Genomic DNA, 14,622 nt, shown 5'->3' with positions numbered 1-14,622 from the left:
TTGCTCCAAGAGAGTCACCCAGTGGTGGCTTTTCCCTAGCAGCCTTCGGCAGCTGCTCCTGCAGACGGACACCTTCTTATTCAGGCCTCTGAGCATCTCTAGAGCCCCCTCACCAACAAGTACAATGTCCTCAAAAGTTAAAGTTGAAAGGACATTAAAGAATTATTTGCTCAAAAAAAAAACTTTGGAAGAAGAGAATGTGGGAGAGAAGGGGGAATAAATGTGCCTCTCTCCCTCCCTGGCAGCCCTGAGGGTCTCCACAAATCTCCAGTGATGCACTCAGGAACCCCGGTCTCCCCCTCCCACTCAAGGGCGCTGTCTCCGACTTCTTCACACACTCTTGTCCTCCAGACTTCCCATCGCTTTTTCCCAGGACCTCAGACTGGAAAAGCCAAATACAGACTTCCACCGCTTAGAAAATACCTATAAAATTCCTCACTCCATCCCAACCAGTCACTGAGTGGATTTAATTAGAGTGGGAGAGATCAAGAGTTCCAAGATAATGAGACTCAAGATCAGTGTTGTCCAACAGAACTATCTGCAGTGATGGAAATACTCCATACCTGCATGGGCCGGTATGGGAGCTACTGAGCACTTGAAAGGTGGCTTGTGCAGTTGAGGAACTGAATTTTTAGTTTTATTTAACTTTCATTTATTTAAATGAAATTGCCACAGCTGGCTACCATACTGGACAGAACAGCTCTAAATCTTACTTTCCTAACCCAGTCTAGCATGTTATGACCTTGACAAACAAAAAACGCAATCCATTCATTCAAAAACATATGCATCGGCTGTTATAAAGAAAACAGTATGTTGCTGTAACACGATACACACACAAAAATAGAAAATATCTGTTTTCCCAGCATATATATAATTAATCAAGGATCTAAAGCATGCTGACGCATAATTAGAGGATGAGAACACAGGGAGCGGGGTTCTACTTTGATGGGGAGCCACAGGGCTGGGTTAATGGGGAACTTGCAAGTGAAACAGGACCTTACAAGTCCAGCAGGAGGAGGGAACATAGGTATTTTAGAGAAAGGGCAAGGGTAAGGATCCGAGAGGGGAGATCCGCAGGTCCGCTCAGGATGCCAAGAAACCTGATCCAATTCAAGGTGCAGTTTCATGTAAGGGAATCATGGGAGAAAAAAAACTAGAAAGGGACTTTAGGACCAGTTTCCAAACATAAAAATGAGAGAACCAGGGGGGTTATAACGGGAATAAAAGGGAAGAGACCAATTAAAGAAAGATTATAATGGAGGAGGGACCCAGACTTTAGAAAAGACTCATATGTGCCAGGCATGGTGGCTCATACCTGTAATCCCAGCAATTTTGGAGGCCAAGAGAGGTGGATCATTTGAGGTCAGGAGTTTGAGACCAGCCTGGCCAACATGGTGAAACCCCGTCTCTACTAAAAATATAAAAATTAGCCCAGCATGGTGGTGGGTACCTGTAATCCCAGCTACTTGGGAGGTTGGGGCAGAAGAATCGCTTGAACCCAGGAGGCAAAGGTTGCAGTGAGCAGAGATCACACCACTGCATGACAGAGTAAGACTCCACCTCGAAAAAAAAAAAAAAAGAAAAGAAAAAAGAGATTCAATGCTGTGGTTGAGGGAGAATAAGAGATGATTCAAAATTTTCACCCAGGGTGAATAGAAGATCGCTGGCACCATGAATGGGGCAGATACCAGAAGAATGTTTGAAGGTTGTTGAAGCTGAGATTAATGAGACAGATGGATCACCAAAGCACTTTGAGAAGGTGACAATGAAACTGGAATTCAGAAGACAGGAGAGACTATTGGCTGAAACCATAAAGTGGAGGAGAAAATACAGGATGAGGAAAGAAGAAAAGGAGAAAAGACACAAGAACAGACCCTGCTTCCAGTGGAAAGTGACTCCTTGGCAGGGACAGAATGAGAACAGAGTCAGAGAAGGAACACCCAAATGAGTCATACCCCTACTGCAGGGGCAGGAGGGAGACTTCTCACTACATATGCTCTGCACCTCTTAATGAGCATTCTGCCTTCCTACCTAGACTGCACGCTGTGCAAAGATGGAGATTATGTCTTATACATTTCAATCCCGATGCCTAGAACAATGCAGGACACAGGAAGGTAATGTAAAGGGTCCCAGGAGAAAGAAGGCCTTAGAGGCAGGGCATAGTGGCTCATGCCTGTAATCCCAGCACTTTGGGAGGCCAAGGTAGGCAGATCACCCAAGGTCAGGAGTTCAAAACCAGCCTGGACAATATGGTTGAAACCCTGTCTCTACTAAAAATACGAAAATTAGCCAGGCATGGTGGCATGTGCCTGTAATCCCATCTACTCAGGAGGCTGAGGCAGGAGAATCACTTGAACCCTGAGGCGTAGGTTGCAGTGAAGCGAGATGGCACCACTGCACTCCGCCTGGGCAACAGAGCGGGACACCGTCTCCAAAATGAAAAAAAGAAGGCCTTAGAAGAAAAGGTTTTGCTGGGTAACATGTAGTCCTAGACTATACACTGCTCCGGCCCCACTTAACAAAGCTCAAAAGCAAGACCCACATTTGTACATGTTCTAGTTCAGTGAGTCCCAGTCCTAGCAAATGGTCAGAATCACCTTTAGACAGTTGGTAGGACCCACCCTGAGATTATAAATTCAACGGCCTGAGCAACTGATAGTTTTCAAACTCCCTGTGTGATTCTAATCAGCAGCCAGAGTTGGGAACCATGCATTGATGCCAGAGATGTAGAAGGTTGCTGATCCAGTTTGTAGAGTGCCCTTTAATTATCCACACTACTGATACCATTTTTATCTGCATGTGTCATATTTGCCCTTTTTTCAGATTTCAGGACACTAACATATTACGCACAGTCCATGTACCAGGACTCACGTACATTATCTTAACTCTTATCATAGTCCTATGAGGTAGGTATTGTTGGTACAGATGAGGCACCTATGACTGGGAGTTTATTTACCAATCCAAGATCCCACAATTAATGACAGCCCAGGAGAACTGACCTCAGAACCCTCTTGCCTGTTGCTCCTCTGCTGCCCACTCCCTGCCCCAGCCAAGCAGAAACCCAGCTATCCTGGGAAGCAGGTAGAAGGAACATCTAAGAGATCATGTGAGAGACAGCAGACCAGTCAGCCCGTGGGACTCTGACTAAAGCCCATGATTTCCCCCAGGACCACCTTTACTGTGCTTCCACCCAGACACGCTCCTTAAAGGTGAGAAGAGAGACCTGGCCAGGCGACTGTGAAAGTAATGTTTTCATTATTCCCATTCAACTCTACACAATGTGGAAACAAGTTTTACTAATACCTTATACTTATTTGACAAAGTAACAATCTCTCTGAATGAGAAATTCAGTTACACTACAGGAATTCTCCTCCCATCCTATCACTTTCCCAAAAGGAGCAAGACTGGTCCCACTGGGCCAGGTGTTCTCCCTCCTTGGCTGACACTTTCTGGGCTTCAGGGAAGGGAGTGCAGGCTGCCCGGCCACGCCCATTTCAGCCTTCCTGCAGTTCTGAAGTGAAGCGGCACAGAAGGCCCAAAAACAGCCACATTTGCCAGAACTGATGTTGCATCTGCGGGCACAATGCTAGTTGACAAAATTGTGGCCTAAAAAACGTGACAAGTGAACGAACCCACCGTGATGCCACCTGATGAAGCAGCTGGGGGAGGCTTCCCTTCCTTGGGAGTCTGAAAGCCCAGGCTCCCCCAGCCTTGCCCTGAGCACAGCCACCTTACCCGCAGGAGCACAGTTCACAGATGCACTTTGTCTTCATAGCGGCCATCCCGAGGCCCTGACGTCCCCTCAGAGCATCGCCAGCCGCAGCCGACTCCTGGACCCCAACCACCTGGCTTGGGGCACGCCCAGGCTCGAGGGCCTTGGCAGGTGTTCTGTTTACTCGAAGGAAAATTTAAGTGGCCCTTTTGCAATGTCCTGTCGTCTGTTGCCCTCCTGCTGGCCTAGCGCGAGGGAGCAGCCAGGGAGACCTCACCCTGCATGCCACCGCCCCGGCCTCTGCAGCCCAGACTCAGGCACCTGGAGCTGCTGACTGAGCCCCAGGAAGCTGCGGGGTCCGTGCCCAGGTAGCCTCTGTGATGTCGCCAGGACCAGGAGGGGCACACCTCAGGTGACAATTACATCACAAGAGCCGCTTGTGAGGTTGGGAAGCTCCCAGCAACTCACTGGCAGGCCCAGGACGGGGGTTCCCCAGTGGACCTTGGAGAAACCTGGAAAAGGTGGAAGTCACTAGAAAGCTTCTGGTGCAGTAAATGGTCACACGTGCAGAAAAGATGAAAACTCCCTCAACATCACTTTGGGTGGCATTTGCTGTCTCTAGGATCCATGGTGCCCCCTCTTAGGGGAATACAGCCCTTGACTTCCAAAAGGCTTGCCTTGAATAGGGTTTCCAGATCTTCCTGTGGAAACCTAAGCCTTTGGCTTCAGATGTCTGTTAGAATTGCTCTCACCCACAGACCTGCGCTCTGGAGAACACAGCGGTTTAAGAGAGCCCAGGCCTTCTCTGCTCAGGTGGGTTCTCAATCACTTCTCCAGGTGCTGGTAATGATGCCTTGAAGCAGACGCGCTCAAATTTTAGTGGGCATCAGGACCACCTGGCTTGATGAAAACCAGATTGCCAGACCCCACCCCCATAGTTTCTGATTCAGTGTTTCTAGGGTAGGCCAAGGACTTCTATTTCTTACAAGCTCTCAAGTAATGCTGGTTCTGCTGGGCCAGGGACCACACTTTAAGAACTACAGCTTTTGAGATTCCTTTACACCCCCCGAAATAGTGTTTCTTCCGCTTACCTGGTCCCGAGAGCACACCCCCAACCAGAAGGCTCCCCTGCATCAAAACCTCTAGTCCAGGAATCTAGCTTCAACAAGAAGCCAGGTGATTCTGGTCATGAAGCAAGTTCCAAAGACACTGCTCTGGCCAGTTGTTTGGACTTAAACCATTTTGGCTTCCTGCTTATGGGAAATGGGAACTTAAAGTATTGACAATCTTTATGCTTGTTTTTCTTTCCTATGCTTCCTAACTCTTTCCATTCATTTTAGTGAATGAGTCAGTCAGAGGCATCTTGGACTGCAAGACACTTAATATTCAGAGGGTTTTGGGTTTTTTTTGTGTGGTTTTTGGGTTTTTTCCTTCAATATTAGGCTCTAGAATAGAGGTCAGCAAACTATTGTCTGCAGGTTGGCCACTTGACTCTATCTGGCCATTGAGCTAAGAATGGTTTTCATATTTTTTAATGGTTGAAAAAATTAATACTATTACATGACATATGAAACTCACCTAAAATTCAAATTTCAGTGTCTATAAATAAAGTTTTGAATTTTTTCAAAAAATTTGTGTAAACATTCCTGATTTTGCCTCTCGGCCCACAAAAGCTAAAATATTCACTATCTGACTTTTTACAGAGACAGTGTTCCAACCCCAGGTACAGAAAGTCAACAAGGTAGATTCAGACAGGAGCAAAGCTTATTGATCATTCTTAAGAATAGTGGGTTGGGAAGCTGCTCCTTGCCTTCCCAGTAGGAAGTCAGAACGCTAAAGGGGAGAATGGAAACCTGGCCAGACAAAAAACAGGTGGGAGCTGTTGGAAGTCAAAGCAAAGCCTGCATGCCATCCATCGCCATTGACAGAGAACATCACAAAGTCCTCACAGAGGAAATAGAGTGCTGGACACCAGCCTTCTCTTGATGGCTGCCTAAACATTATCCATAAATCTTTCAGCAGAAGAATGCCTGTTCATTCTACCTGCCATTCAAACTGCCCTTGTGGGTGGCCACCTTGTCAACAATCACGGTACTCCCTACTTCCCCCATCCATGCCCTCAATAGAGGGTAGAGATCTAGAACGATGAAAATGGTGTGGATAAAAGCCTCAACAATGATATATCCAAAGATGCAGTGCTAGACAGTAGGGACAACCTCCCCTCACCTAGTTACACTTACTGTCCATTTTTTGTTACATCCAGCCAACCTTACCCTGACCCATCTGATATGGTTTGGTTCTGTGTCCCCACCCAAATCTAATCTTGAATTGTACGCCCGTAATTCCCACATGTTGTGGGAGGGACCCAGTGGGAGATAGTTTGAATCATGGGGGTCGTTTCTCCCATACTGTTCTTATGGTAGAGAAGAAGTCTCATGAGATCTGATGGTTTTATCTTCATTTTTTTCTCTTGCCACCCACCATGTAAGAAGGGTCGTTCGCCTCCCACCATGATTCTGAGGCCTCTCTAGCCATGTGGAACTGTAAGTCCAATTAAACCTTTTTATCTTCCCAGTCTCAGATATGTCTTTATCAGCAGCATGAAAATGGACTAATGCAGTAAACTGGTACCAGCAGAGTGCGGTGCTGCTAAAAAGATACCCAAAAATGAGAAAGCAACTTTGGAACTGGTTCATAGGCAGAGGTTGGAACAGTTTGGAGGGCTCTGAAGAAGACAGGAAAATGTGAGAAAGTTTAGAACTTCCTAGAGACTTGCTGAATGGCTTTACCCAAAATGCTGACAGCAATATAGACAATAAAGTCCAGGCTGAGGTGGTCTCAGATAGAGATGATGAACTTGTTGGGAACGGGATCCAATTTTCATTTACTTCTTAATATGGACATCTTTGTTTAGTATTCTCCCTAAAATTTTTTAGTAAAATTAATACATAGTGGTGCTGCACAATTTTTATTCTGTGGCCTTATAACTCACCCAACCCCAAACTTATTGCTATATACCATCTGAAAAGCAACTCTTTACAGAACATTGTTTAAAGTGGTGAGATCACACCACTGCACTCCAGCCTGGGCAACAGAGCAAGACCCTGCCTCAAAAGAAAAAAAAAGAAAAGAAAATATTAGCAAACTGAAACCAGCAACATATAAAAAGGATTAAATACCATGACCAAGAGGGGTTTATCCCAAGAATACAAGGTGGTTTTAATATTGAAAAACCAACTGTGGTTAAATGTTATTGCTGGTGCGCTGCTTTATTTAATGTACTGTGGAACAAAATAAGGGTATTGTTGGGATGTGATTATGATAACTCTAGGCTTTTAGCTCTCCTCAAAGTTTGAGGTTAAAAAAATGTTAAAAGACATGAGTTAAACTTTATGTGTATGATGTGATTTAGCTATGCAGAAAATATTTAAGTTGGATGTACCTGTTTTATGTACATCTACTGTACTTAGTTCCTCAAAGTTTAGTCCCTTATTAGTTTCTCAGTGTTCAGGTTACCTTGAGAAAGGCCATGCTTAGAGAACTGGATTTCTCCTTTGAGAACTTTTAGTATGGTTTGAAGAAATCAAGTGATAAAGGAGTATGCTGAATATGCAATAATTTACTTCTACTGAGTGCTGCATTTTAAGAACCTAGATGAAACGAGTAGTTGGTTGGCTTTGTTATGTTTTTTGTCTTTGAAAGAGATGTATGTCTTGGAATTCACTTTTTTTTTGAGACAAAGTCTTGCTCTTGGCCCCCAGTCTGGAGTGCGATGGTGCGATCTCAGCTCACTGCAACCTCCACCTCCCAGGTTCAAGCAATTCTCCTGCCTCAGCCTCCCAAGTAGCTGGGATTACAGGTGCCTGCCACTATACCCAGCAAATTTTTGTATTCTTAGTAGAGACAGGTTTCACCATGTTGGCCAGGCTGGTCTTGAACTCCTAACCTCAGGTGATCTGCCCGCCTCAGCCTCCCAAAGTGCTGGGATTACAGGTGTGAGCCACCGCGCCTGGCCTGGAATTCACTTTTTAAATGTTATATTCCAACCTTATATGTTCCTTATATCTTATATTCAAGGTGCAGTGCACTGTGAATCTTTTATTTTAAAAAAATTGCAGGTGCTTTTATGTATAATTTGAATTATGCTAAATGAATTGTTTTTGTACTTAAGCATTGTAATCCAAAAGATAAGGGTAAAGTTTACATGCTTTTCAAAAATTTTTATTAAGAAATAGCAAATGAATGGTTTAGGATTTCAAATACTGATACCCTCCCAAGACATGAGCATTTGGGGAAGTCAAGCACCTAATACAACTCATTTAGCATGGGTGAAATTTGATTAAAGATGTTAGAAAATTTTTTAAAAAAGAAAAAGGGCTGAGCACAGTGGCTCTGGGAGGCTGAGGCACGTGGATCACTTGAGGCCAGGAGTTTGAGACTAGCCTGGCTAACATTACAAAACCCCGCCTCTACTAAAAATACAAAAATTTAGCCAAGCATATTGGCACACACCTGCAATCCTAGCTACCTGGGAGACTGAGGCATGAGAATCACTTGAACCTGGGAGGCAAAGGTTGCAGTGAGCAAGATGGCGCCACTGCACTCCAGCCTGGGCAACAGAGTGAGATTCTTTCTCCAAAAAAAAGAAAAAAGAGAGAAAGAAAGAGGCCATAAAACTATATATTATACGATTCCACTTATATGAAGTTTCTTGAGAAGGTAAATCTATACAGTCAGAAAGCAGACCAGCAGTTGCCTGGGTCTCAGGGTAGATCTACCAGCAGAGATCAAATGCAAACAGGGACAAGGGAACTTTTGGGGATGGTGGAAATACTCTAAAATTGAGTGGTGGTAACAGAACTATATACTTACATAAAATAAATGAATTTTCTAGAATTAAAATTATACCTCAATAAAGCATTTTTTTAAAATCTTGCAAAAATTCCCTTTCAGAATAAAGGGCATCCAAATTGAAAAAGAAAAAAAGTCAAATTATCCTTGTTTGCAGATGATATGTTCTTATATTTGGAAAAACCTAAAGGCTTCACCAAAAAACCATTAGAATTGATCAACAAATTCAGTAACATTGCACGATACAAAATCAACCTACAAAATCAGGAGCACTTCTACATGCCAACAGTGAACAATCTGAAAAAAATGTAAAAAGTGATCCCATTTACAATAGACACAAATAAAATTAAATACCTACGAATTTACTTAACTAGGGAAGTGAAAGATCTCTACAATGAAAACTGTGAAACACTGATGAAAGAAACTGAAGAGGACACGAAAAGGTGGAAAAATATTCCACGTACATGGATTGGAAAAATCAATTTTGTTAAAATGTCCATGCCACCCAAAGCAATCTACAGATTTAATGAAATCCTTATGAAAGTACCATGACATTCTGCACAGAAATAGAAAAAACAATCCTAAAATGTATATGAAACCACAAAAGATTGAGAATAGCGAAAGCTATCCTGAGCAAAAAGAACAAAATTGGAGGAATCACATTACCTGACCTCCAGTTATACTACAGAGTTATGGTAACCAAAACAGCATGGTACTGGCATAAAAACAGACACACAGACCAACAAAAGAGAAAAAAAAAATGCAGAAACAAAACCATACATCTACAGTTAACTCATTTCAACAGAAGTGCCAAGAACATGCATGGGGTAAAAACAGTCTCTTCAATAAATAGTGCTGGAAAAACTGAATATCCATATGCAGAAGAAGGAAACTAGACTCCTATCTCTTGCCATATACAAAAATAAAGTCAAAATGGATTGAAGACTTAAATCTAAGACCTGAAACCATGAAACTATTACAAGAAAACATTGGAAAACTCTCCAGGACATTGGTCTGGACAAAAATTTCTTGAGTAATACCCCACAAGCACAGGCAACCAAAGCAAAAATGGACACATGGGATCACATCAAGTTAAAAAGCTTCTGCACAGCAATAGAAACAATCAACAAATCAAAGAGACAACCCACCGAATGGGAGATATTTGCAAACTACCCATCTGATAAAAAATTAATCAGAAAATATAAGGAGCTCAAACAACTCTATGGGAAAAAAATCTAATAATCTAAATTTTTTAATGGGCAAAAGATCTGAATAGACATTTCTCAAAAGATGACATACAAATGGCAAACAGGCATATAAAAAGGTGCTCAAAATCATGGATCATCAGAGAAATGCAAATCAAAATGACAATGAGATATCATGTCACTCCAGTTAAAATGGCTTTTATCCAAATGATGGGCAATAACGAATGCTGGAGAGGATGTGGGGAAAAGGGAACCCCTCTACACTGTTGGTGGGAATGTAAATTATTACAACCATTATGGGGAACAGTTTGGAAGTTCCTTAAAAAACTAAAAATGGTACTATCATATGATTCAGCAATCCCACTGCTGGGTATATACCCAAAAGAAAGGGAATCAGTATATCAAAGAGATAGCTGCACTTCTGTGTTTGTTGCGGCACTGTTCACAACAGCCAAGATTTGGAAGCAACCTAAGTGTCTATCAACAGATAAATGGATAAAGAAAATGTGGGCCGGATGCAGTGGCTCACACCTGTAATCCCAGCACTTTGGGAGGCCAAGGTGGGCGGATCACCTGAAGTCGGGAGTTGGAGACCAGCCTAACCAACATGGAGAAACCCCGTCCCTACTAAGAATACAAAATTAGCCAGGCATGGTGGTGCATGCCTTTAATCCCGGCTACTCGGGAGGCTGAGGCAGGAGAATCTCTTGAACCCAGGAGGCAGAGGCTGCAGTGAGCTGAGATCACGCCATTGCACTCCAGACTGTGCAACAAGAGCAAAACTCTGCCTCATTAAAAAAAGAAAAAAAAAATGTGGCCAGGTGCAGTGGCTATAGCCTGTAATACCAGCACTTTGTGAGGCCAAGGCGGGAGGATCACTTGAGCCAGGAGTTTGAGACCAGCCTGGGAAATACAGCAAAACCCTGTCGCTACAAAAAATACAAAAATTAGTCAGGCATAGTGGTGCACACCTGTAGTCCCAGCTACTCAGGAGGCTGAGGTGGGAGGATCACTTGAGCCTGAGAGGCAGAGGTTGCAGTGAACCAAGACTGCACCACTACACTCCAGCTTCAGCAACAGAGCAAAACTCTGTCCCCCCAAAAAAGAAAATGCGGTACATATACACTATTCAGCCATAAAAAAAGAATGAGATCCTGTCATTTGCAACAACATGGATGGAACTGGAGGTCATTATGTTAAGCGAAATACGCCAGGCACAGAAAGACAAACTTCACATGTTCTCACTTATTTGCGGGAGCTGAAAATTAAAACAATTGAACTCATAGACACAGAGAGCAGAAGAATGGTTACCAGAGGCTGGGAAGGATAACAGGGGGGTTAAGGGGGAAGTGAGGATGGTTAACGAGTACAAAAAGTAGTTAGAAAGAATGAATAAGACCTAGTAGGGGCCAGGCACGGTGGCTCACACCTGTAATCACAGCACTTTGGGAGGCCAAGGCGGGCAGGTCGCTTGAGCCCAGGAATTCAAGAGCAATCTGGGCAACATAGTGGGATCCCATCTCTACAAAAAATACAAAAATTAGCCAGGCGGCCGGGCACGGTGGCTCACACCTGTAATCCCAGCACTTTGGGAGACTGAGGCGGGTGGATCACGAAGTCAGGAGATCGAGACCATCCTGGCGAACACGGTGAAACCCCGTCTCTACTAAAAATACAAAAAAATAGCCGGGCGTGGTGGCAGGCACCTGTAGTCTCAGCTACTCGGCGGGCTGAGGCAGCAGGATGGCGTGAATCCGGGAGGCGGAGCTTGCAGTGAGCCAAGATCATGCCACTGCACTCCAGCCTGGGAGACAGAGCGAGACTCCGTCTCAAAAAAAAAAAAAAAAAATTCGCCAGGCATGGTGGTATGTAACTGTAGTCCCAGCTACTCGGGGACACCGATGTGGGAAGGATTGCTTGAGCCCAGGAGGTGGAAGCTGCGGTGAGCAGTGATCACAACACTGCACTCCAGTCTGGGCCACAGAGTAAGACCCTGTCTCAAATAAAAAAACAAAAACAAATAAACAAACAAAAAAGACCTAGTATTTGATAGCACAACAGGGTAATTATGGTCAATAATTTCATTGTACATTCAAAAATAACTAAAAGAGTATAATTGGGCCTGGCACAGTGACTCATGCCTGTAATCCCAGCACTTTGGGAGCTGAGCACCTGAGATCGGGAGTTCGAGACCAGCCTGGCCAACATGGTGAAACCCTGTCTCTGCTAAAAATACAAAAATTAGCCAGGAGTGGTGGCGGGTGCCTGCAATACCAGCTACTTGGGAGGCTGAGACAAGAGAATCACTTGAACCTGGGAGGTAGAGGCTCCAGTGTGTCAGGCCACTGCACTCCAGCCTGGGCAATGGAGTGAGACTTTGTCTTTAAAAAAAAAAAAAAAAGGCCGGGCGCGGTGGCTCAAGCCTGTAATCCCAGCACTTTGGGAGGCCGAGGCGGGCGGATCACGAGGTCAGGAGATCGAGACCATCCTGGCTAACATGGTGAAACCCCGTCTCTACTAAAAATACAAAAAACTAGCCGGGCGTGGTGGCGGGCGCCTGTAGTCCCAGCTACTCGGAGGCTGAGGCAGGAGAATGGCCTGAACCTGGGAGGCGGAGCTTGCAGTGAGCCGAGATCGCGCCACTGCACTCCAGCCTGGGTGACACAGCGCGAGACTCTGTCTCAAAAAAAAAAAAAAAAAAAAAAGAATATAATTGGATTGTTTGCAACACAAAGGACAAATGCTTGAGGGGACGCATACCCATTTACCATGATGTGATTATTATGCACTGCATGCCTGTATCAAAGTATCTCATGTACCTCATAAATATATACACCTACTATGTACCCACAAAAATTCAAAACAAAAAAACTTTTCAATTCCCTTTCGGTATTACTTACTATCGAATTATTATTATTCCATTTGAGCATTTTAGATTAAGATCTCTCCTATTTCCAAGCAAGCGAGCAGACTGAACACATGCAATTATCTTTCTCCAGAATCCCACAAACATGAGAGAAATAGGATGAGATGGCAAGAACAAAAACGGGGTAACAGATCATAAAACCAAAATTTTTGGAAGCAGGAATGCACAAGCAAGAATGGTAACTGACTTAGCTGACTCAAGAAAACTGAACCTTAGCCAATAGTAGGGAAAGACAAGGAGCAACATGTTTACCACAGAACCTCCAAATGATTCAAGAGTCGGTAGCATCAGTGAGAGCAGAGATTGCACTAAAAAAGGAGGGATTGTTTGAAGAGCCCTTTAAGATGCAATTAGACTTACAAATCCCCTCGCAATTTCACATAGCTGGGCAATTGCCCGTCTCTCATCTAAGACTAGCAGTTTTTATTCCCTGCCAAGAGTAAAACAGGGGGTCTCTGGACTAGGGAAACACCAGAGACACTGAGGACTGGATATCATATTGTAAACAGGATTAAGTTGGCCTATAAACTGAGTATTAGCAACCTAGCTTTCTTCTCCCACTTAGTAACCAGAATGCTATTTATCAGGCTTATACTCACCCCATCCCAGTAGAAGAATCGTGGGAGAATCTAACCAGCCAAAAGGAACAGGTCTAAAGGTGGCAGGCGGCAAGACTTTCTTCAAAGAAATGGCCCAGTCATTTCAATGAACCTGATAGTCTTCAGTGCTACCCACGGGTTTTAAATAACTTTAAATAGGAGCAGACAACCACTGATCACTGAACAAATGAGTAAAGTTTCTAACATGAAAATGCTCTATGATTTCCATAAACTACAGCAAAGGCCATTTTGGAACTTCTTTTACTGCCGGGAGCGGCGGCTCACCAACGTGGAGAAACCCCATCTCTACCAAAAATACAAAAGTAGCCGGGCGTGGTGGCGCATGCCTGTAATCCCAGCTACTCGAGAAGGGTGAGGCAGGAGAATCGCTTGATCGTGGGAGGTGGAGGCTGCGGTGAGCTCAGATCGCGCCATTGCACTCCAGCCTGGGCAACAAGAGTGAAACTCCGTCTCAAAAAAAGAGAGAGAGAGAGAGAGAGAGAACATACAAACAAAAGAAACTTGGAAGAAACCAAGACTAAACAGGATAAAAATTTTTATTAATGTTACTATTATCCTCAGAGAGATAAAAGAAGATATTTAATCCATGAAAAAAATAATTTTATGTTTTTAAAAAGAACAATTAGAACAGCCTGTGGAAATTAAAAATATGATATTAAAATTTAAAACTCTGGCCGGGCGCGGTGGCTCAAGCCTGTAATCCCAGCACTTTGGGAGGCCGAGACGGGCGGATCACGAGGTCAGGAGATTGAGACCATCCTAGCTAACGCGGTGAAACCCCGTCTCTACTAAAAAAACACAAAAAACTAGCTGGGTGAGGTAGTAGGCGCCTGTAGTCCCAGCCACTCGGGAGGCTGAGGCAGGAGAATGACGTGAACCCAGGAGGCGGAGCTTGCAGTGAGCTGAGATCCTGCCACTGCACTCCAGCCTGGGTGACAGAGTGAGACTCTGTCTCAAAATAAATAAATAAATAAATAAAATAAAATAAAATAAAATTTAAAACTCCAAAGAGTTGGAAAATTAAGATGAGAAAATTCTCCTGGAAAGTAGAACAAAAAGACAGAAATAGAAAATAAGAAAGGTTTACCCAAAAATACTTAAAAATTAGGCAGGGCAGGTGCAGTAGCTCACGCCTGTAATCCCAGCACTTTGGGAGGCCAAGGCAGGCGGATCACCTGAGGTCGGGAGTTCAAGACCAGCCTGACCAACATGGAGAAAGGAGAAACCCCGTCTCTACTGAAAATACAAAATTAGCCAGACAAGGAGGCACATACCTGTAATCCCAGCTACTTGGGTGGCTGAGGCAGA

General features: G+C 44.0%; 1 protein-coding gene across 3 annotated transcripts in view; it reads right to left on the bottom strand.

Moving 5' to 3' along the window:
• Positions 1–14,622, bottom strand: part of SAXO1 (stabilizer of axonemal microtubules 1) — a 120,223-nt gene that overhangs the window by 102,844 nt on the left and 2,757 nt on the right. Inside the window, exon 1 of one of the 3 annotated variants that reach the window (XM_025359357.1) lies at positions 3,736–4,104. The exons of 1 other annotated variant lie outside the window; for it this stretch is intronic. In XM_025359357.1, the coding sequence (XP_025215142.1) occupies positions 3,736–3,782 (47 nt within the window). In that variant the 5' untranslated portion in view covers positions 3,783–4,104. Of the gene's footprint in view, positions 1–3,735; positions 4,105–14,622 lie in introns of those variants that run through there. One more of the 3 variants, XM_025359359.1, reaches the window with a different exon arrangement.

Source organism: Theropithecus gelada, chromosome 15 (assembly GCF_003255815.1).
Source record: "Theropithecus gelada isolate Dixy chromosome 15, Tgel_1.0, whole genome shotgun sequence".
NCBI classification, from domain to species: Eukaryota; Metazoa; Chordata; class Mammalia; order Primates; family Cercopithecidae; genus Theropithecus; species Theropithecus gelada.
The sequence above is the reverse complement of the archived record's forward strand: the minus strand, read 5'-3'. Positions and strand labels throughout refer to the sequence as shown.